Source organism: Anguilla anguilla, chromosome 1 (assembly GCF_013347855.1).
Source record: "Anguilla anguilla isolate fAngAng1 chromosome 1, fAngAng1.pri, whole genome shotgun sequence".
In the NCBI taxonomy this organism is placed as follows: domain Eukaryota; kingdom Metazoa; phylum Chordata; class Actinopteri; order Anguilliformes; family Anguillidae; genus Anguilla; species Anguilla anguilla.
The window spans coordinates 18,411,379-18,433,360 of NC_049201.1; the positions used below are offsets into that span (position 1 = coordinate 18,411,379).

Sequence of the window (21,982 nt, forward strand, 5' to 3'; positions counted from 1 at the left end):
AAGATGCTTTAGCAGAACGCTCCAGCACAGTTCAAACCTTTAGAACACTATAGTGCTAGTTATTTTAGCCTTTTTGATCTCAAATTAAGGGACCATCTTGGGCCTAGCTAGTCTTAAATGTTGCGTTTAAGAAACAGAAAAGAATAAAACTTGCAAAAATGTGCTTCTCAAAGAGCACGTTATCAAATAGAACCTAGCTTATACTTATACATCTGTAATTACAGCAGATGACACAAGAGCACATTGGGATCTTGTGAATCAGGTCAAGAGGGTGCTGGGTTTCCTCAGGCAGGGTATGCCTAATAAAGTGGCACTGTGTTAACATTCAGCTGAGCGTACATCTAATCAAAGAGAGGGATTAATCAACACCCAGAGCCACCGGAGCCTGCAGATCTCTGGGAGTTATGGAAGCATTGCTGGTTTATCTACAGCACCAGAAAGAGCCTGTGGGACAGAGGTATTGTTTTTACAGTGGTACAAGGAGCAAGTGGGTGATGCCCTACAGAAGCAAATGTGAGCTCTCCTTATCTATGTTATACCCCCCCCCCCCCCCATCCCATCAGTAATCCTCCAGGTCACACACCTGCACAGTTAAATCCCCCACAATGCACTGCTTTCCCAGATATCCCTGGGGAATCTGGAGCATACCCAGCCCCTACCCTCCGGCCTCACCTCTCTTTCACGGCCGGGTATATTTACACAAGGAATATCAGCCTCAAAATGTAAGCACCCAGGCAATGCCCCCAACCTCCAATATCCCAATACCACACAAATACTTTTTTATGGCAGTGGAAAACGTTGAATCCCAGACGTACGGAACATAGTTTTGCGCTACTTTATTGAAGATTGATTCTGTCCAGGTGTCTGGTGAGTGTGACTGACAATCAATCTCAGTGGCAGCTTCTCTTGCCAGAGGTCAGGGTAGTAGAGTCCTTAGAGGGCTCTATTAGAGAGAAAAAAAACAACATGAAAGGATTGTGAAGAAATGTAGGATGCAGCAACTTATTTTACATAAAAAAAAGATTTTTTTTTTAAATCAATTCTTTCTTAACAATATCAAGAAAGAGAAGATTGAATTAAGTGGTTTGATATCCATAGCAGAAAGGATTAAGGGGATTATTTCCAGGATGTATTTAAATGATTAAAAGAGTTAATGGTCATTGAGGGGGAGTGCAAAAATAGGGCCTTTCAAGCTGTGGTTCCAAATGTTTACTGCTGAATTAAACAGTAGAGATAGCTCAAAACAAGTGGGCCAGGCGTTAAAAGAAGACACAGCTGAGAACGACCGATAAATGAGAAAAGCCTTTGGTGTGACAGCTTCAATTCCTTCTTCTTTAATCTATACAGGATATTTTTTTTCTCTTTACAGCATTTCAAAAGCGCGGCATATTACAACCCCCCTCCAATTTCCTTGTGCGGTTTGTTGGCATGCGCTGAAAGGGGCACGTCTCAAGCTTGGCAAATTTCATTGTTAGTGCCGTACCCAAATTCACACGTGACAGAACACAGTACAATGACTTCCATGTAAAATACTATTTGTGTGATCCTTCGTCGTACAAATGTGAAACTACAACCGTGCAGATTATTTATTATGCTACAGATAAATTACATTTTTTGTGGACTGGGAATATATGTAAAACACTTCTGATCATAAACATAAATACGTAAAAGACAGAAGGGCTGTGAAAAGGAGAGATTTAAAACAGGAAAACATTCATATCCAGCCACACACCATGCCAGCTGCACTGAAACTAAAAGGAGTGGTATACAGAATGAAAACACTGAGCTGCTAAACTAGTGAGACATGGATAAGGGCAGATTGTCTACTTTCACAGCTTGAGTATCATTTGATTGTTTTGCCCACAAACGGATTGCTACCAGACAGTGAGCTACATGTAATTATTGCACATCTAAGGAGCATTCTCTTTCACCCTGAAATCTCTACTATGTGTCATTCTGACAGACTTCTAGCTGCAGTGCACATTTGTGTGTCTGATGTCGGACAATCTCCGCAGTTCTTCTAGCTTCCCCTGCCTCAGGCCAGCGGCTCCAGTTCAAGGCATCTGTAAGCCATTGTGACTTGCTCAGTAACAATGCCATACTAATCTTTTCTTTTTTGCATCTAAGCGAGACGGGCCTTCATCACGGCGATCCGTCAACTGCGGCCTGCTGACTCTATTTTCCTCTCCCTCCCGGTTAATATAAACTCTTTCCAGGGCGTGCATATCCATTACAGCTCAAAGAAAAGGGTGTCAGCACGTCCGTCATTAGCCTGAACACAAGGTGACTCATAGCAAAGACACAGCTCATCAAGCAGCTCGTAAAGAAGCAGCGGCCCAAGTTGCGGCCTCACGTTTTCTTTATGAAACACCCATTATGGATCCATTCATCTTCAGACGGATTTGACAGAGCCAAGCCAGTGGATAATGACCTGCAGTCCTACTGCTTGGAGACAAAGTGAGGGAGGGACGTCATTTGATCAAAACATTATAATAATTAGACTGTGAACGCCACTGGAATTCATGCAACATGCAATAAGAACAGCCTGTTCAACCCATCAATGTACACCATTTACCTAAAAACTATGCAGAATTCAGTACAGCATCAAGCCTTGTCTTAAATACCCTGAGGATCTCTCCCTCAACTTCATGATCTGGCAAGATGGACATTGACCATTCTTATTTACCTTTAACTAACTTCTACCTATATTCCCCGTGTTACTGACAGAACTCAACCTGAAAAATAGTTCACTTTAATTCCTTTTATGAATGAAATGAATTCAGTCATATTCCCATAATATTTTTTTGCTAAGCCTGGAAAGATTGAACTTCTCTTCTCATGTGTTTCAAGTATCTTGATGCATGTAATTAACATCCCTAAGAGGAAGGTCACAGTTCAAATGCAAAAATTGGTTTATAAGTACTGACTAGGACTGGAATGGTGCTGAAGCACATCTGGCCATTTTATTGAAATGTTTGTTTTTTCTTAAACAAATCTTGATGACTTGCAGCCACTTGTTACCATCAAGAAACGTATTATCACCTCAGAAATATATCAAAAATAACCAACGCATAGCTTGGACCAGGAAAACAAAACAGCCAGTTATTATGCAGTCTGTTAGTAATGCATCTTTTTTGTATTTTCAGTCTTCCGCACATCCCAGTCTCCAATGATTCAGATGGCTCTGCTCCAAGGAGGTATTTCATGTGCATTCTCATGCAGTCCTGAGGCAGTTGCTGCCCATGTTTCATCTTCCCCCCCTATAGGGAACTTTACCTATCAACAGACCAGTGAATGTGACTGAATTTATGAACATCTCAACTTGTTTTGGAGACCAGGACTGTGGTATAAGGAGACCATAAAGTATTGGTTTAAAAGCAGATGTCAACCTACTGGTAGATTCTTGATGACATGGCAGAAGTCTAATACTCAACTACTGCACATGCTGCACTTTTTTTCCATTTCTTTATTTATTTTTTGCATTTCACTGAATTCCAGAAGCTTCATGTTTCCAGCTGAATGCATTGTTTGTTGAGCCCCATTACAAATAACCCGGAGCGAGGCTGAATTTGCCATAGCCACCCCCCTTCACCGTGGCTGCATCATGAGCAAATCTATATTAATGTTATGTAAACACTGTTTATGATGCTAAATAGGAGCCGTGAAATCTTAAGCAGCTTATGAGGCACCCAAATTGGCAGGGTTCTGATTAATTCATGGAGTGGCTGTGAAATATTTATCAAATGAGAATTCAGAGATTTAAACAGCAACACAGCGTGCTCCTGAATTCTGGCCTTCCATTATTTTCATCTAAACCTCCTGTCCAGACTTGCATACAGAACAGTGCACCTGTTGTGTTGCAGCCCACTCAATGTCTCAGCCATGCACTTAAGCAACTATAAAAAGAATTTGATATATTTTATGTCTGCTTCCCATTTTGTATAAATACCTCCTGAAATTACATGTCAAAGACAAAGCGTGTGATTAGGAAATGCAGTGAACACTCTATAATGGAGTATATTACAGGTTGTTCTCCATTTTAAATGGGCATATTCAATCCAACTGAGTGGTTTATGCTCAACTTTGGATGGCAAAATTATGCACCTTTTAATTAAAGTTACATTTATTGATCTTACGACGAATAATGTTGCGCACAACAAAACTCATTTAAACTCATCAACACTCATTTAAATTCCCTATTCAATTTTTTTTTTATCAGCTTCTTGTATAGACTGAATGTATGTGAACCAAAAGAAAATCCTTACAGAATGTTGCCTGGTTTGCCATATGAAGTGTGATGATTTTCCAACCGAACCTGTTGAGAATGTGGTACGCAAACATTGGGCCTGTTGCTATGGTCTTGCTATCATCACACTTCATTCCTTCACAGTGATGAACGGTGTTCGCTCGAGGTTCAGCCCCTAAGTCTGCCACCCTTGCCGGGTCAGTCTATTTACATTGTGCGGCATTTGCACTGGAGATATGGAGGACTTCAGTCAAACTTTGAAGTTCCTGTCATGGCGCCCAATGCACCCAGCAGCTCTTTTCAAGCATATTCGCATACATACTGTAGGTGCGCAGACCAGGCCACAGCGGAAGCATCACTGCCGTCAGAATGAGCCTCGGGGAGCCGAGGAGCAGCAGCATGCAGCAGGGCTCTGCTGTGCTCACACTGCTACACTGAGCGTTAGAGGCTTCACGGAGGAACGGAGTGCATCTCACCAGTGGTGATAATTTACTCCGGGGAGAGACAGATGCAAAGTTTCTGTCTGCCTTTTCTCCTCTTCCCATCTCCTTCTGTCTCCAGTGTGCATGTATGGGTGATGTGTGTGCGTGTGCGTGTGTATCTGAGAGAGAGAGAGAGAGAAAGAGAGAGAAAGAAAGAGAGAGGAAAAGAGCAATGGAAATAATAAAGATAGAGCTAATCCAAGCACTGAAGGAAAACGAAAATGCTCATACACCAGCTCTTATCTATTAGTGACAGCATGAGTCAGATCAAGCATTAAAGTAGCATGAAAGCTCAACTTTCTGGAACTGATAATGTACTGAAGAAGGGTTATGATGAACAGATTGACTGATATATTAAAGTAATGCATTTTTTGATGGACTCAACAGTAACATGAAACTTATTTTATAGAAGAAAAAACCTCTTCACTTTTTTAACTTGTGTGCTGAGTGTAGTCCTTCTATACCTGATAATGTTCATATCATGCTGACACTGAAATCATTATACAGTAATAAGACTACAGTGCTTCATTCTATGTACTTAATTTGTTTGTTTCAATGTTTCATTTGTCCCAAATAAAGTACAGAAGTATTCCAGATCATTTTATCCAACATTGACTTAAGCTATTTATGTTACAACTATTTTAATTGTAATTGTAACTGTAATTATAATTTTGTAGGGCTGTAGTTGTCCATAAGGAAATGCCATGTCATGCAAAATAATCTGCTTTGTGGAAGCAGGCTTTCAGTCTCAAATGTGCAAACCAAATTTTATCATAATAATGGAACTACCTCATTTGACATTAAATGCTATATAATACTGTTGCACAATCTGCAAAAAAGGATGCAAAAGCTCACTTTAATGGAAATCTACCTTGTACGCTGTCTCTCATATATTGTAAGTAAATGCTAAGCTGTCTAAATGGCTAAACACTTTGAGCAATGCAGAAATTCAATTTCCAACCAGTAGTCCATATATATAATATATATATATATATATATAAGCTATAAACCCACGTTGACCCATAAATATAAAACCAGACTATTATGCATTACAATGACAATGACAATGAAGGATTTTATCCTATATGCATGAGATGCAAAGCTGATTTAAAAACCACTCTTGCCAGGGGTGTCGCCAGGGCTTTTGAGCCTCCCAATGGCCCCACCACCCCAAGTCACTCTATACCTGCACTTTCCCCTTATATGGCACAACTGACTCTTGAAAAGACCTTTCTGAAATGGTAATTAAATGTTTAAATTCAAGTTAGGGACAAAACAGACCCAATTACCTCTCACATAAAATCTGGAGCCTTGTGATACAGAGCAGTCAGGATCAATGTAATGGAGGAACTGTGGCCATCTGGGACCGTAGATTGATTCTGTCAGGTCAACTTGGCAACGTTGTACATCGAAACACAGAAATACTCGGTCAGAAAATATCGATCACTTTCTGTTGGTATCATTTATAACAAAAATTTACATTCGCGGTGTGGAAAATATAGACCTTTGGGCCCCTTATTAAACCAAAATAACATTCCATCTGGACTAAGGGATCAAGCATAATTCTGATGATTTCTATTTGAATCGTGAGCAGGATGAAAATACATCTCGGAGATTCACTTGATATGAACTTCATTTTTAAAGCAGTGTATCCAGACTAGAAAGTATTCAGAAAACATTGTAGTCAGTGAATGCTTACACTGTATAAACGAAGTTTATAAACGAATCGTGCGATGTTACATCTTTTTTAACGCAATGTAATATAATGTTTTTAAAAAATGTAATTCAATACGCCTACATCATATACAGCCTACCTGAGCGTAGGAAGAGTTCCTTTTATATACACAGGAAAGTTCAGCAAAACTTGAAACTGGCATTTACCAAAACAGACAAAGACAAAGACATACGCTCTTAGCTGAGTAGTGCCGTTGTTTGGCCAAGCGTGAGAGTGCTACTGAATTTTTGGACAGCTCCCAGGACCCAAATTGCACGATACACGCTGCGATGATTAACATACAGTATAATGTAAGCTTCCAACACAAACAGAAAACAAGTTCATTCAAACATAACTACTTGATATATATTTGTCAATTGCACTTGATCAGTTGCAGTGCTATGCAGTGCTCAAAAGTAGCCTACGTAAATTGCAGCGTAGCCTACTGCTCATAATTCACTATCGGTAGGCTACGTGTTAGGGTAGGGAAACAGTGGAAGAGTTCAAGGGTAGGCTATATTTTGTGACTTTTCAAGTCTAAGGAATTTGCGGACAATATAGGTCGCACAAAAACATGTCTGTAGTCAAAACACACGTTGCCTCAGAAATCACTGAAATAAAACGAACTGCCTGCTTTAAAAGAAGGCTCTTGAGTCAGTTGTATCACCGAACATTAGAGTAGTACAGGAAATATATATTCACATCTATAACCATAATATCTGTTCAGATTCATTCCAAAATATGGTCTGTGGCGACGGCATAGGATGATATTATATCCGTCCACATCAGTCGAATACATTATTAGAGGGGGAAGATGAAGCGATCAGCTCACTGGGCGTGAAGACCTGGGTGTGAATACCAGTGAGCTGAATAGTGACTTTTTTAGTCGCGCACTGGAAAGACGAAAACCTGCTGCCAAACGACAGACTGGTTTAATTTATGCAAAATAGCCATGAAGATGAGTTACTATATAATATAAATATTTTCTCAAATTTTGAGCCCAGGGCTGAAGAATGTCTAAAATTACGGATTTCTGCGTGATATTATCGCAAACGGGACACTTTTTTTCTCTCTTTAGGTAAGAAAGCATGTGTAGTTTTATCCTTCCCTTAAACACCCGTATCTAGTATGCTTTTTCTAAACCGATTTTATGTTAAAGTACAATTAAATGGGTTGTCGGTTAAAAGCACTGACGTATGTATAAAAATCTCATTTTGCCTACTTCTGTGGGACACAGGTTTTGAAACACGTCTCTCATCCTTTTCCTGTGGCATGCCGAATGCCGGTGCGTTCATACTGGAGTATTGATCATACAGAAATAGCATTTATTGCCTCGAAGAAGGATAAGATAAATGTCAATGACAATTTCGGCAGTATGTCATAGATTTCGACCAAGGGTCATTTTTACGTTCTGAAGACCAAGAAGAATACTGCTTTAAAATTGAGACATGTTTTTTTAAAGATCATCAGAATGAATGTGGACGCACATTTTCACAGTGGTTACGGCTCTGACAATAGTATATTGCATCTGAGGACAACTGCATGAAACAATCTACCGTCAAAGGAATCTTGATTTAACCGTTTTCTAATTTCCTCGACCATTTAGGCGTACGAACACTTACGAAAGAACTGAATCCCTAACATTCATCATTTTGTTTCATGCTTTAAAAATTACACGGGGATGACGGTCAGACAAACAGCAATTGGATTCTCTGGAATTAATAGGTGAGTCAATCGTTTTAATCAAACTTTATATGCTCAACATTCTTGGATTCATGTTACCAAAATCATGAATAGCTACAGTTCTATTTGGAAACTAAAATGGTATCAAACATTTATATGTTGGTCTTCATAAGTGACTGAAAAAAATAAAACTTTTCATATTTGCATTCACATTTGCTTAGTAGACAGCATGCTGTGCTGACAAGAATGAACTCTTGCAACTATATGTGACAGGTGGTAAAGAACTTCTGCACATTAATTACGTTATAAAAAGTTAATTACGAAGAATCAAAGTACACATTTCTTATCATCATTAAAATAATGAGGTGACACGAATACGCTATGAATGTCAACTGAACATAGTTATTTGGGCTTCAAAATCTTCTTGTATCTACTGAGGCTGCTATGCCATTGTTATGAGGTGAATTTTGAACATTGAAAGGTAACAGTGGGAGAGCAGTGGGAGCTCTAAATGCACAATAAAATAAATAAAACTTGACCAAAAAATAGCAAATAAGAAAATTCTACAAAGTACAGGTCTCATTGCCGCTAATAAATTAAATATTTAATGGTTATATATTTTTTATTAAGATTTAGAATGCATTGGATTCAGTTTGGACAAAATTTTAGGTTTTAGAAGGGAATGGAGCAATCACAGTTCTACAGTATCTATACCTAAATCTCTTATAAGCAATACATGCACATGCAAACAGTATCTGACATCCATCCTACTGATAAATTATTTTTAGACATGAAGTAGCACTTTTGTAATGCAGTGCACTCTGATATAGAATGTCCTCATATCAAGATAGTGGTAGAGTTGCATCCTTATAGAAACATGCAATTCAATGAGAGATGTGCACCCATAGACAAAGCCTACTTATAATTTCCAAAATTATACAACACAGGCATTTGTAGTTTGCATTGGCATTAGGCATGCAGCACACACAAACATTTAGAATTTGCATAGCAGTGCAGATGAAAACGTCCTTTAAATTTAAATTTTTTTTAAAGTTTATTTTCAAAACGATGGAAAGTGACCAGAAAGAGATAACAAAAAATCCCATTAAAAATGAACTCCAAATTTCTTCCTGAACAAAGGGAAGTGTAATTTTATAGCATTGTGATTGTGATATAATTTCTTTCATTCGGCAGAGAGCTTTAGGAATGAATTAGATTTGAAGGCAGTCTTTAGACATCTGTCTCCTCATTATTGTCCAAGTCAATGAGACTTCTACTGTGTGCATGAGCTTAAATGAGTCTCTTAGAAAATTAAGATTGCCTTCAATGGGAGTTTAATATAATCACCAATCCAAGCATTTCATTGTCTGTTATTGATTGCGTCTGTTAGAATGGACAAAGAAGAGGTACAGAGAATAATATTTCTCTGTTTCTGGATTAAGTGTCTATGAGAGAAAAGCTGTCATAGAGGTGCTTCAGCAAGGGGAACTATGATTGATAACCTGATAAAAGAATGTCACTGCTTGTAGTAATGGTCTAGCAGAGCGATCAGGAAATGGCAACCATTGACGGCCTGCTTTGCAGATTATTGAAAATACTGAAAGTACTGACTCGTCCCCAAATGAAAAAAAAGAAAGAAATCTCTTAATTCTGAGATCACCTGCTGGCAAAAACCATCTGAGCTGGAGCAGGTGGGGGTGGGGGCAGCTCTTGTAAAGACATGTAATACAGTAAGCTACCACTTCACCACTGTGAAGTTTTGAAAGAGGGTACTAACTTTCTGGGCAATTTCTGTGTCATGATGTACTAGGATTACTTGGGATTTTCCACTCAATTTCTATTGGCATGGGCCTACCGACACACGATGGAGAGGTCTTGGGTACCAGCAATTGTAGCTGGGCCTTATAAACCCTTGCAGTCACACAGCAGGTATAAGCTGCATTAACAAGGATTATGCCTGTAGTTTCACTGATGTGGACCCCATTAATGGGGTATGGCCTATAAATAGGGTGTGATGACATGTGGAGGTCCATTTGTCCTGAAAGAATACTACACATCAGGGATGTAATGGTGAGGCTATGCGCATGCTCCAAAAACCACATTAGAGGAGTGGATATACATTTACTTATATGACTGGAAAAGGGTGATAGGCAACAAGTGGAGCAATGATGCCAGCCACGGGCAAATTGTTTACTAGATAGGTGAGAACACTGCGTGCTAGACTTGAGGGTTTGACTCCATTACATCCTTGCATGGTAATTTACCGTGTATCCTGTAAATAAGTCAACAATGTCACACAGCTGTCATGTTCAGCAAATGAGCGGTGTAAACAAGTGGAATTCAGGCTCAATTTGAATGAGCAAGTTTACTCTGAGGAGTAGAAGCACAAACGAGTCTCAAGCTTGATGATTTACATTCTCAAACTGGTGCTCTGCCAACGGTTGACAGTAGGTCCTTTTTATCAAGCAATTCTACATGGCAACTCATCTTTCATGTAACTGTGTCAACAGGCGCACTAAGCAAAGTGTCTGAAATCACTGGATAGAGAAGAAATGTGACAAATACAAGGCGATGATATGACAGATAAAACACGCCGGTATTCAGGTACATTGCAAGTACTTCAGATGGCACTTCCTCCTTCAGTGGTCGGCTTCCTGTTTATTAACTTGAGAAGACACCGGCTGATTGACAGCCAGCCAGTTCTGGGAGCTAATAAAGGACTGTCTTGTTTGAAGGAGCTAGAGTATCACAGGAATACTGTCTGTTCTCTCATTGAGTGTTGTCTCCTCGCCTTACCTCGCACACAAATTAAATCTTATTCTCTCAGTGCTACTCTTTCTCTTATTTCTCTCACTTTCTGTTTCACAATAATGCACATGCATGGCACAATACACACATGCATACCTAGAGTCTGTACAAAGATGAGCCCGGTACAGTGCAAACATTTTTACATATGTAAAACACATAGGTTGATGCAAGCATAAAGAGACAGTCTGGCACAGCCATGGTATCACGACAAGAAGTGGTCAAAGAGCTCATACCTCTGGGAACCGTAGGCTGAGGGCAGAAAGCGAATTTATGATTAAAATTTAATTTCCAAACATGGGCTCACTGTGTCAGACACATTTCTCTGCTCCATATTAAGGAACAGATATAAACAGGACGGCAGCCCATAAAATAACACTGAGTTGCCAGCGGCAACAAAGAGCCAGTGGACTCAGGGGGTGGAGGCACTCACCGAAAGGATATCCTCTCATTTTAATATAACAATGTCTCAAGAGGTTGAAGAAGCTCATACCTGACTTTGGATGTAGAGGAATTGTGAAGACTGAGCAGTGTGAATCAGTAGCACCTGTATCAGTCTATGCTCATAGGCATTTGTTATTATTTTATCACCCCCTGATCCACCTTGCCATTACAACAAAATCATTTTTCAATGACCGTACCATTTCTGAAACATCAACAATTAGTTTTCTTTTAAAGTGCCAGCATCGATTTAGAACCAAGTATGTAAACAAGGAACACAATCTCAATGAAATAGACATTTTCATTTTATAGGAAAAATATAATTAAGAGCTTCAATTCACCCAGCCCTATGGTGGATTAATGCTGATTTCCTAAAATTATTCTGCAAAACATGTCAACACAGCTGCAAATCGGAGAGAACAGCGTGCTGATACAGTTGGGTGGAACCCACAGATGTTATTAGATCTATTCTAGTAGATAGGCCTCTTTAGCTCCTAAAAGCGCCCAACCACACACATCCTCTGGTACGAGAAAGAGTAGAACATGTGACAGATGATCCGCAGTGTGTTTAATTGCCTGAAATAATAGAAGGATGAAACTGAACACCTGAAGGATTAAGTGTGTATTTGCTCACCATAACCCCAGTTAGTGGGATTGAGAAAGATTCATTTGCTCAACAAGAGGCACTTTTCATGGTCCTCTCCAGAGACCAACCTGATGAGTTTCAGAGAAAGCTAGTTATTTTTATGCTAATTCTTGTCTGCCAGAGAGAGCCAGAGAGAGAGACAAGAGAGCTACAGACACACAGAGAGTGAGAGAGAGTGGGGGGGGGGGGTGTTTGCCTAAATGCACAGAACGCAAGATTAGGTTGAAAATGAGATGCTTATAACAGCAAGCTGATTTCACACATTAAGAGACGTCCCCTGACAATGGCTCTTTTTTTTATTATTGCTGATGCAGTCAGTGTTGATTTGAACAGTTTTTCTCCTGCTCTGCTTTAAAAATAATATATCCCTCTGGTGTTTATTTTTCTTTCATGAGTCAAGAGGCAAGCCTTTCTACTATTTTACACCAGTCTACACTCAGTCCTGGAAGTCTGTTGGATTTGTTTTTGCCTTAAGATCAGCAACTAATTCAGGCCCAAGAAACCAGGAACCCTGAGTTAGCTGTGTAATCAACTGCTTTAACTGATCAATTGATGTGCTACTCAAGTGCTGAGTTACAACAAAAGCCAGCAGATACTGTCGCTGTCTAGGGCCTGGACTGAGGACCACTTGCCTACACCACTGAGGTCCATTTGTATACTGAATGTAGGTCTCTCAGATATGACTATGGGAGTGGGTGGGGGGTAGCAATGGCAACCTGGGGCAAACAACCTGGGGGACGTTGTTGAAGATGTTCAAAATGCACCTCTGAACCCCAAAACATCTGCCTTTTTGTATTTATACGTACACCTGTCTGGACATTGTGGGGAAAACAATGTGTTAACTTTGTGCTGTTGCGAAAATTTTAATACAGATTGCATCCTCGGTTCATGCACCCGAGAGTGTGTGAGTGTGCTGTTAGAGTAGCAGCTAGAAGGCTGGTTCAGGAGAAGTGCTGGCAGGTCGAGTATTGATAGTGTCAGGGTCAAAGATCAATGAAATCCACTCTTGTAGTCTACATACCAAGTGGCTAGGCTGGCTGCTTCTATAATGCAGGCCTTCTGGGTTTTTTTTCTGAAAGCAAGCCAACAGCATATTTAGCAGTTTGTTTTATTGGTACAATGTATAAAGTATATGTGTGTAGGCCTTTCGCATGAGACAGAATTTCAAACATGCTTCTTGACTGCATAGACTGAAGATGTAGTAATAAGATTATATCAGGATTTCCATGTAGGAAATGACTCATATACTCATATAGATCATGAACTGCATTGCTTGCACTGTACTAGATAACCAAAACCTTAAGCATAGGCTGCATTCTGTCTTACCTCATGCTCATAATCAAATAATTTATGGAGAATGTTCCAGTGCAATTATTACCAAGAGTGAAATAATCATTACCGTTTTGTCCAATAGTCATTTTTTATATTTTTTACAGCAGATTAATAGGGAAACAATCAGAGGAATACTGCAATTAAAGCAGGACCAAAATATGCTTCCCTATTTATCACGAACTAAGTCATTGTCCATTAAACAATGATCACATCAATCAGATGTCAAGCATCAACAGTGGAAAATTCATTATTAACATGTTTTGGTTTATTAGCTGTCGGCGTTTCTGGACTGCTAAGCAGTGTGTTCTGGGCATTTAATTAAATTGTCTGTGTTGCTGATTCCCCTTCAAACCCATCAAAATGTGCTATCTTTTCTTGAGGTGTAGTGACACGTAAACTGAAGTTAATTGAAATCTGGCCTGAAACTGCAATGGTCTGTACTTGACAGGTAGTGATTTGCTATGAGAGTTGTATACAGGGGACATACTGTAAGAGGATAGAATAGAGCAACAACAAAAAAAGATGTTGCTTTAGCCAGGTTTGTCAGGGTAAATATACAGGGTTAAAACAATAGGAAAGCTAGCAGAAGGTTGGCACAGCTGGGCAAAACTTGCGCAATCTTACTTCCCATTAAATATTTAATTGCATCTGAAAATAGACCTAAATCACTGACGCACATCCTGGAATTTCACAAATGGTGTGCTGTTCTGTCACCATACCGTGTCCACCTGACCTCACATCACTGCCTCTCCTTACAGACAGCCTGCTTAGCTGAACCTCTCTCAGCTCTGTAGAGCCAAACATGCATAAAATGCTCTCAGTTTGAGAGACTAATCACATTCAGTAACCTCTCCTCTTTCTGTTTGCTTTCTCCTTGAAGCTCCCAGCTTAGTGACTATTGTTAGCACCTGTTGTGTCCGGTCTCAGTGCCCCCTCTCCCCATCGCTGGACGTCCTGACCAGTCCTCCACCATGGAGAGCCTGAGCGAGCTACAGAACCCGCTCTTGGACAAGAACAGCAAGCACGTGGTCAAGGGCGACTACGGCTACAAAGGTGACTTCCCCAACAACCAGTACCAGGAGAACATAATCAACTACTTTGTGACGGGCGGTGGGGGCAAGGCCAAAGCCCATCAGCTGCTGGATGCTACCTCACTGCACCTGGCTGTGGAGGCCTTCTACAAACCCAACTTCATCCTCTATAAGGACGACGTCAGCGTCAAAGGCAAGGATTATAAAAGCGAGTGTTGCGAGACCACCTTCACGGAGAACAAGGAGGCAACATCCGAGTGCACGCCCACCGAAGACCCCCAAGCCAAGCTACTGGGGGAGAATGACGTGAAGATCCAGACTGTGTCCTACGAGGTGGAGGAAGAGGAGTACCATGAATATGAGGTAAGAAGAGGGGTATGCCGATTTAGGTAGGTTCAGGTAAAGAGGGTCTAGCTTTTTATTTAATGTCATCCTTATTCAATAACATCTAGACCATTACATCTAGCATTTCCAAATCTTGTGGATTAAGAAGTTAAAATGTTACACAATTTCAAATTGACATCTTTAAGAGAAACAATTAGAGCAAATAATTCTGCATGATGGCCCCCTAGGAAGTGCTTGGCTCTGCAGCGTAAGCAATTTGTGTATTGTAAAGATCCTTGGCAATGACCCTCTCAGCTTAAAGTAATGACAGGCTTCACAATTTACAGCTACAGACTGTTATATCTTCTATTAATATGCATTTCGTCTCTTTGAATAACTTTTTTGGTGTGTCCTTGTGTCAAAAACTCTGCCAGTGACAAAATGACAATAACTTTGTGTTTATGCTTTCTTGGCAAAGAGAGATCATTCTTATCATGATACAGCACCACCCACAATCCCCACCGTTAAGTACCTGTCAAACCTGAGCTGAATGGGAGACCTGCAGATGCATTTAAAACTCCTGTTATTGTTCATTCTCTCTTGACAGAATTGTATATCCAAGCTCTTCCTGAGCCTGGTATGCTCTACTACTTTTAATGGCCAAGAGTCACATTGACTAAAATCAAGACCTCCATGTCTCCCATTAGGATGTCATAAAAGCCTGATTTTATCTCCCGAAAAACCCATTTAAAAAGCTTCGCACACTGCCTCTAAATTGCACCTATTTCTCAAGGAAACAACTGAAAAGGTACCACACAAACTAATAATACAAAAATATGGGCATGCTCTCTTCCAGCATGGTGGTGTCTATAATGGATAGTATTCAGTGCTGACCACATGCACAAACCTGGATTAATCTTCAATAGACAAATTACAGTACTCTTCGACATTATTTTGATGATTATAACTTTAATGGCCACATCAGCGACATTTAAAAAGTAATAAGATTAAAATTAAGGTACTATGTGATTATTTATGATTACTCTGATAACTGCTTAGTCATTCTTGTTATTGCAAACTCATTTCAAACCATAATTTTCACCCCACCCACCCACACACATTCACATTTTCATAGGTGTCTGTACGTGCACTGTACACGCACACACACACACACACACACACACTCGTACACATGCACAAAACCAAACCAGTTACAACAGCAGTGAGACCTTTCTCATAAAACCTGAAAAACTGATCTCAATCAGGAAAGGCATTGATGTGCTTCATAGAACACTGTAAATGGACTGAACCAAAACAGCTGGACAAATGTCAGGGTGACTCTATGGGGCTGTTTACCCTGGCTTTAAATACATCTCCGGATGATTGTACAAAAGAGCATAATTACTGGCCCTATTATTCCAGCTCCTTCATAAATCACCTCATTTTGTAAGTAGAAACAGCCCGAGATATATTTTTTGTTGAGGACATGTCTTGATTAAGTTATTTGAAAATACTAAATTTTTTAGACTACAGTGTGTGTGTGTATATATATATATATATATATATATATGTTGTGTAGTGCATAAATATTCGGACAGTGATGCATTTTTGTTGTTTTGGCTCTTCTCCAACACATTGACTTTGAAATGAAATATGGTACAGACTATCAGCTTTAATTTAAGGGTAATTATATCCATATTGAGAGATCTGCCTGTTGTCGCCAGGGTCAGGTTCAAAGTACTGCCCATGCCCGGTGACTTGCACTTCCTACTATCTGGGTGAATGGTTCTTCCTTGTCCCGTCCATGGAGCTCTTCCACCCTAGCTCCCCACTGGTGGATCAAACTCCCCATTCCTCAAGGAACCACTCAGTCCCTGCCCATTTCCACCATGGTCTGGAGACATACAGTATATACCATACCATAAACTAACTCAACACTACTCCTCCACAAGTAAATCTAGTATCGCTCTCTTATATCACTTGTATCTTGATCTTCTAGCACTTTCATGTTGTACTTGAATTGTCATCTTTATATTGTAGCTCTTTATCATATCTCTTGTAATCATGCCTCAGTTCAGGTTTGCCATAACTATACTGACTTAGCCTGTGCTTACTGTGTGAACTAGACTTGATGTTCATGGCTATGAATAACTGATGGTATATGAAAATTGTACCTTATTCGACCTGTAGTTGTTCCAAAGACCTTCGGTATGCACTTATTGTATGCAGCTTTGGATAAAAGGGTCTGCCAAATAAAATTGTTATGTAATGTAAAGTGATGAGATCAGTGTAGGTATTACAGCCCTTTTTATACATAATCCCCCATTTTAGAGGAGCAAAGTATTCATTAGCATAATCGAATTAGCATAATCTGAAATAAAGTTTTCATATTTATTAACTGGATACAGGTCCTTTGCATTTGGTGACTGCCTGAATTCTGTGATCGACAGAAATCACCAGATGCTCGGTCTCTTTCCTAGTGATGCTCTGCCAGGTCTCTACTGAAGTCATCTTCAGTTCCTTTTTTCTGGGCATTCTGCCTTCAGTCTTATCTTCAGCAAGTGAAACACATGTTCACTTGTATTCAGGAAGTGTGATGGGAGTTGATCAGTCAAGAACATTCTACTTTTTGGCCCTGAAAAAGTCCTTGGTTTGCTTTAGCACTATGTTTGGGGTCACTGTCCTGCTGCATGGTGAAGCGCTGTCCATTGAGTTTTGGCGCATTTGCATGGATCGGAGTAGATAATTCTGAAGTACACTTCAGAATTCGTCCTGTTGCTGCCATCAGCAGTCATATCATCAGTGAGGACAAGTGAGCCAGTTCCAGTGGCAGCCATGTCCAAGCAAAAATACTACCTCTACCCTGTTTCACTAATAAGAGATGGTGCTTCTGATCCAGAACTGTTCCTTGCTTTCTTAACACTTTCCTCTTTCCATCACTTTGGTATATATTAATACTCATCTCATCTGCCCAAAAGACATTGTTTCAGAACTCAACAGTTTTTTAATGTACTTTGTTGCAAACTCTCACATGAGCATCCTATCAGTGATTTGCATCTTGCGGTGAACACACTGAGGTTATGCTGGCGTAGTCTTTATCATAGCTTTTCATTATGGCTTCCTTGACTTACATTGGTGCAACTCTTGTCCCCATGTAGACAAATGCCAATAACAGACTCCAAAGGCAATGACAAGCCTAGAATCAACACTAAATGCAGAAAGCCCTCTTATACCTGCACTAAGGAATCAATTGAACATACCTGACTAATCAGAAACACCTGTGAAGCCACTTGTCCAAAACATTATGGTGCCTTGAAAAGGGGGACTGTGTATAGAAAGTGCTGTAATTGCTGCATGGTGAAACCAAAATTTATAAGAATACCCTTTAATAAAAGCAGATTGCACTTTAACCTCATTTTCATTGTTCTATTTCAAATTCAATGAGCTGGACTACGGAGCCAAGACAACAAAGTTGTATCGCCATACAAATGCTTACAGACTGCGCTGTATATAAAGAATATGTATATCCTCTCTAAACAAAGCATAGCTGTCAATGACTGTGATGTGTTGCCAAATTCTGGCTTCCAGACTCATTAGTGGTGGATATAAAACATAAGTAAGTAAATAAATAAATAAATAAATAAATAAATACAGACATAAAATATGCAATGGAGCAGCAGGCACTGGCGATGGGCAGCAGGTGTGACAGGGCTCTGCCACGCCTTTCCGCCCACTCCTCTCTTAATTTGGTACATACGTATTCACTGACGCTCTTGTCGAAGGGGAGATGAAAGGGCCAAGGGATGCTTTTATCTGTGTTTTTGGCACTTTATTCGGAGAGTGAGTCCATGCTTGACGGGCTTTCAGGCGTCGCTTGAAGTACCCAGAGCCGTGAGCTGCGCTATGCTTCAGAAATGCGCAGGTCTGAGGTGGGCTGTACACCCCCTGTCCTGCGCACATACTGCATAATGACTTTGCATTATGCGTGGGAGCAGGAGTTCCTTTGCAAGACATCAAGAGGACCCGCTCGTAATGCTCATAACGCCTACGTACTTGCATTGCATGCGTATAAATATGTTCCCAACGATTTTTACTTGAGCAATACAATGGATGGCAATACAACTCCTTCGGGAGGGTGGTAATGATGAGTTATTGGGAGTCTGCAGTTGGGAGGGTGTGATAAACGGCCACAGGAAGTAGCTGGGTGCACGAGGTCCACCCTCACGGCAGGGTCGGTACTGGCTCTCTGCTCCGATGGCATCGGCACCACGCTGCAGTAATTAATGAGGCCTCGAGGAAAGCAATTCCAGGATAATTATCACTATTGAAAGGCAGAGAAATACCATCAATTTTACAAGGTTCAGATGTAACCGTAAATCCGAAGCTGCTGGTGATGCGTGTTAACATTTTCCACGTTGTCACGCCAATGGGCACACCACAGGCTCGTACACTGGCACGCCGCTAAATGATAAATTATCAGCCAAAAAAAAGAAGAAGAAAACAGCAGGCACCAAAATGTACTTGCAGTTTTAAACCCTACCCATCAGTTTATGATGGCATCTGTGCACATATTTTAATGGCCATTAATCTAAATGCATGTACATCCAACATAAAATATCCTGTTTACAATGTACTAAAATGTTATTCTACAATCATTAACTGGATTTGCATAAATACATGGACAGTTGGTGATGGCCTGAAGACTGATGAGCACAAGGATACAGGGGCACCACTAGGGATTTCAGGCCCCATGAAAAGATCTCACGTTGAGCTCCACCATCCCAGAAAAGTCTGTTTTCTAATATTTCTCAAGGACCCCTGTCAGTAAGGGCCCTTGGAATCATCCTAACTTACAGCACGTATTTATACACAACAGAAGTTGTGACGTGCAAACTGAGATCTGCAAGAAGCAATAGATTATTGTTGCTCTTTTTTTGAGTTTTTCATGTAGAAATTACAAAGGCAAACCACAACCGCATATCAAAAAGCGTGTTCATGTAGGCAACTGGTAAATTGGCTATTGTTCTCATCTTCCTGCTTTGTTTTGGTTTTGTATGCTTTCTGCACAACATTGTAGTGCTGCTCTGGTCTACGTGGCTGGCCACGGATGTCAGCATCTGAGGTTGCAAGGAGGATCTGGAGAGTGTAAAAATTAGGCTTGTGGTCAATTTAATATAAGAAATGTAATTTCAACTATTTGTTTTATTTGAACTATTAGGTCTCGCCCGGTAGTCTGTACTGAATATACTGTAGCATACACTTTATAGTAATGTTAGGAATTTTGGTATTTGCAGTATTAAATTTAAACCTACAGTAACCCACTGTCACCTACATGCCATCCATCATCAGTAACATCACCTGTGACGAAGCGGTGACACAAACCACATTACAATGCATGGAGTTGTCATCACTTTATAGATGAATCTGGATTCAGAGGCTTGGCATGGTCTGACAACCCCAAGAAAGCTGCCTGTTGCCAGGAAACACAGACCAGTTAATCCTTAAAGAGGTTAATGAAAGCATGCCTTGAGTAAACTATTTCTCAGCTGAATTCTAGGAAGTGTACTTCCACTTTACTTTCCAGAAGTAAACTTAGATCACTTTTGAATACACAGTTTAGAAGTAGTTCAGGCATACTTAAAGTATAGTTCTAGCCAATACTTTCAATATACTGAAAATGAGCAAATCCAGTTATTAAAAATATACCTAAAAGATATTTTATAAATAAACTTGATGTATGTTCTATTTTCGTGTAAGGGAAAACTTGAAGTGAGACTGGCAGAGGCATGCTGCAATTAGTGTTTGACATAAGATTTATGTCAAGAAGGATGCATAAACATAATATATAATGCAGTGGCACTTTATATATTTTGAGCAACTCATCTCCTCGATCACAGAAGTTGTTTCTGGAGTATGCCACAATTTCTGCACTATCAAAGAAAATCCTTATTTTCTTATTTGCAAGGCTTATTTGCCAGGAAAGAATTGGATGCGTGAGAAGCCTGTAGTCATCACACTTTTTATTTGCAATTTGCTAACCACTCTACTCCAATTCTACCCAAAATACTTTTGTGAAACTGGTTTAGACAAGATATTGCAATCCTCCCAAACCACTTTCATGAAACGAGGCCCTGGTTTCCTCGGTTCGCTAACCACTCCACCCCAATGCTACCCCAAATAGCACACAGAAGGTGTACATAAACAAGTCTGCCTCCTGGTTCAGTGTAGGCTGGTTTCATTTAGGCTTGAGTGACATCCCAGTGAGGGTCTGACATCCCATTAAAATCCAGGATGCTAAATGAAGCACAGAGGTTAATGGTGATATCTCACCCCGAAGGCATGGAGAGAGAGAGCATGTGAGGGAGAGATAGGGAAAGAGAGAAGGGGGGAGGGGAAAAGACAGGAAAAGGAGGGAGAGAGAGATAATTAATCAGGACACTGGATTTAGTGCTGTGTCAAATCAAACCCAGGGAACAGCTTGTTTATTCTATATCTGGGCTTTAGAAATGGGTCCATGATACAGGCAATAGAGAACAAAGAAATATGGAGTCATATGATCGCAGCATATTGGCTAAAAACAGCCCAAAAAAAGTCCAAACATTTTCACTCAATAATAATTAAGTCACACACAGGCAGTGGGATATTTGGTATGAAAACAGCTCAATAAATGGCTTTCACCGACTAAGTGTCCCAGCTTGACAGATGGAAGAATTGACCCAGATAAACATGCCTATATTGCAGCAAGGCTTCTCTTGTTGTCCATTAGGATGCTGCTCGAGCCAGGAACATCAGAACACTTGTATGTGACATGCGTGTTTGGTTATAAAAGCGACGAACACATTGACCACAAAATGAAGGAAAAGGTGAGGGTGAACAAATCTCACAGTGCAGGCTGTATCACCAGCTGAGAAAGATCTCCTTGATCCACGCAAGTCAATCACAAAAGACAGCAGTTGTTTTGCAACAAATGCCAGACTGGCACAGCTGGCGGGTAGGGAAGGACGCACTGCTTCTCTCTTCACATTGTTTTAATTGTCTGGAGCCACAAGCCGACTGATTACCTTTGTGATTTAATCCAGCAGCAAGAACAATCCAGGGCAACCGAACAAAATTGCGATGCACAGCCCGTTCACTGCAGATCGGTTTTTCACGTAGTGGTCCATCTCTCTTAATCAGCCTGCACGCTATGATTACTAACAGGTCTCAGTCTAAGCTGTGAGCGCCCTGCTGACGACAAAATCCAATCAGAGTGCAGGCTTTGGCATGCGCCGTTTACGC

The 21,982-nt window shown here is 40.3% G+C and overlaps 1 protein-coding gene and 1 long non-coding RNA gene across 4 annotated transcripts in view; one reads left to right on the forward strand and one right to left on the reverse strand.

Moving 5' to 3' along the window:
• Positions 1-829: 829 nt before the first annotated feature.
• LOC118222682 lies at positions 830-6,125 on the reverse strand. Its single transcript, XR_004764307.1, has 3 exons — positions 6,018-6,125; positions 4,723-4,847; positions 830-943 (listed from the first exon to the last, which is right to left on the reverse strand). It is a non-coding gene; the product is annotated as an uncharacterized LOC118222682 (long non-coding RNA).
• A 940-nt stretch (positions 6,126-7,065) lies between these two features.
• The window catches only part of LOC118219507 (synapse differentiation-inducing gene protein 1-like), a 29,568-nt gene continuing 14,651 nt past the window's right edge, over positions 7,066-21,982 (forward strand). The window contains exons 1-3 of one of the 3 annotated variants that reach the window (XM_035402712.1): positions 7,067-7,520; positions 7,680-8,167; positions 14,230-14,743. In XM_035402712.1, coding sequence (XP_035258603.1) covers positions 14,321-14,743 — 423 coding nt within the window. In that variant the 5' untranslated portion in view covers positions 7,067-7,520; positions 7,680-8,167; positions 14,230-14,320. Of the gene's footprint in view, positions 7,521-7,679; positions 8,168-14,229; positions 14,744-21,982 lie in introns of all 3 variants that reach the window. The other 2 variants (XM_035402722.1, XM_035402731.1) reach the window with 2 other exon arrangements.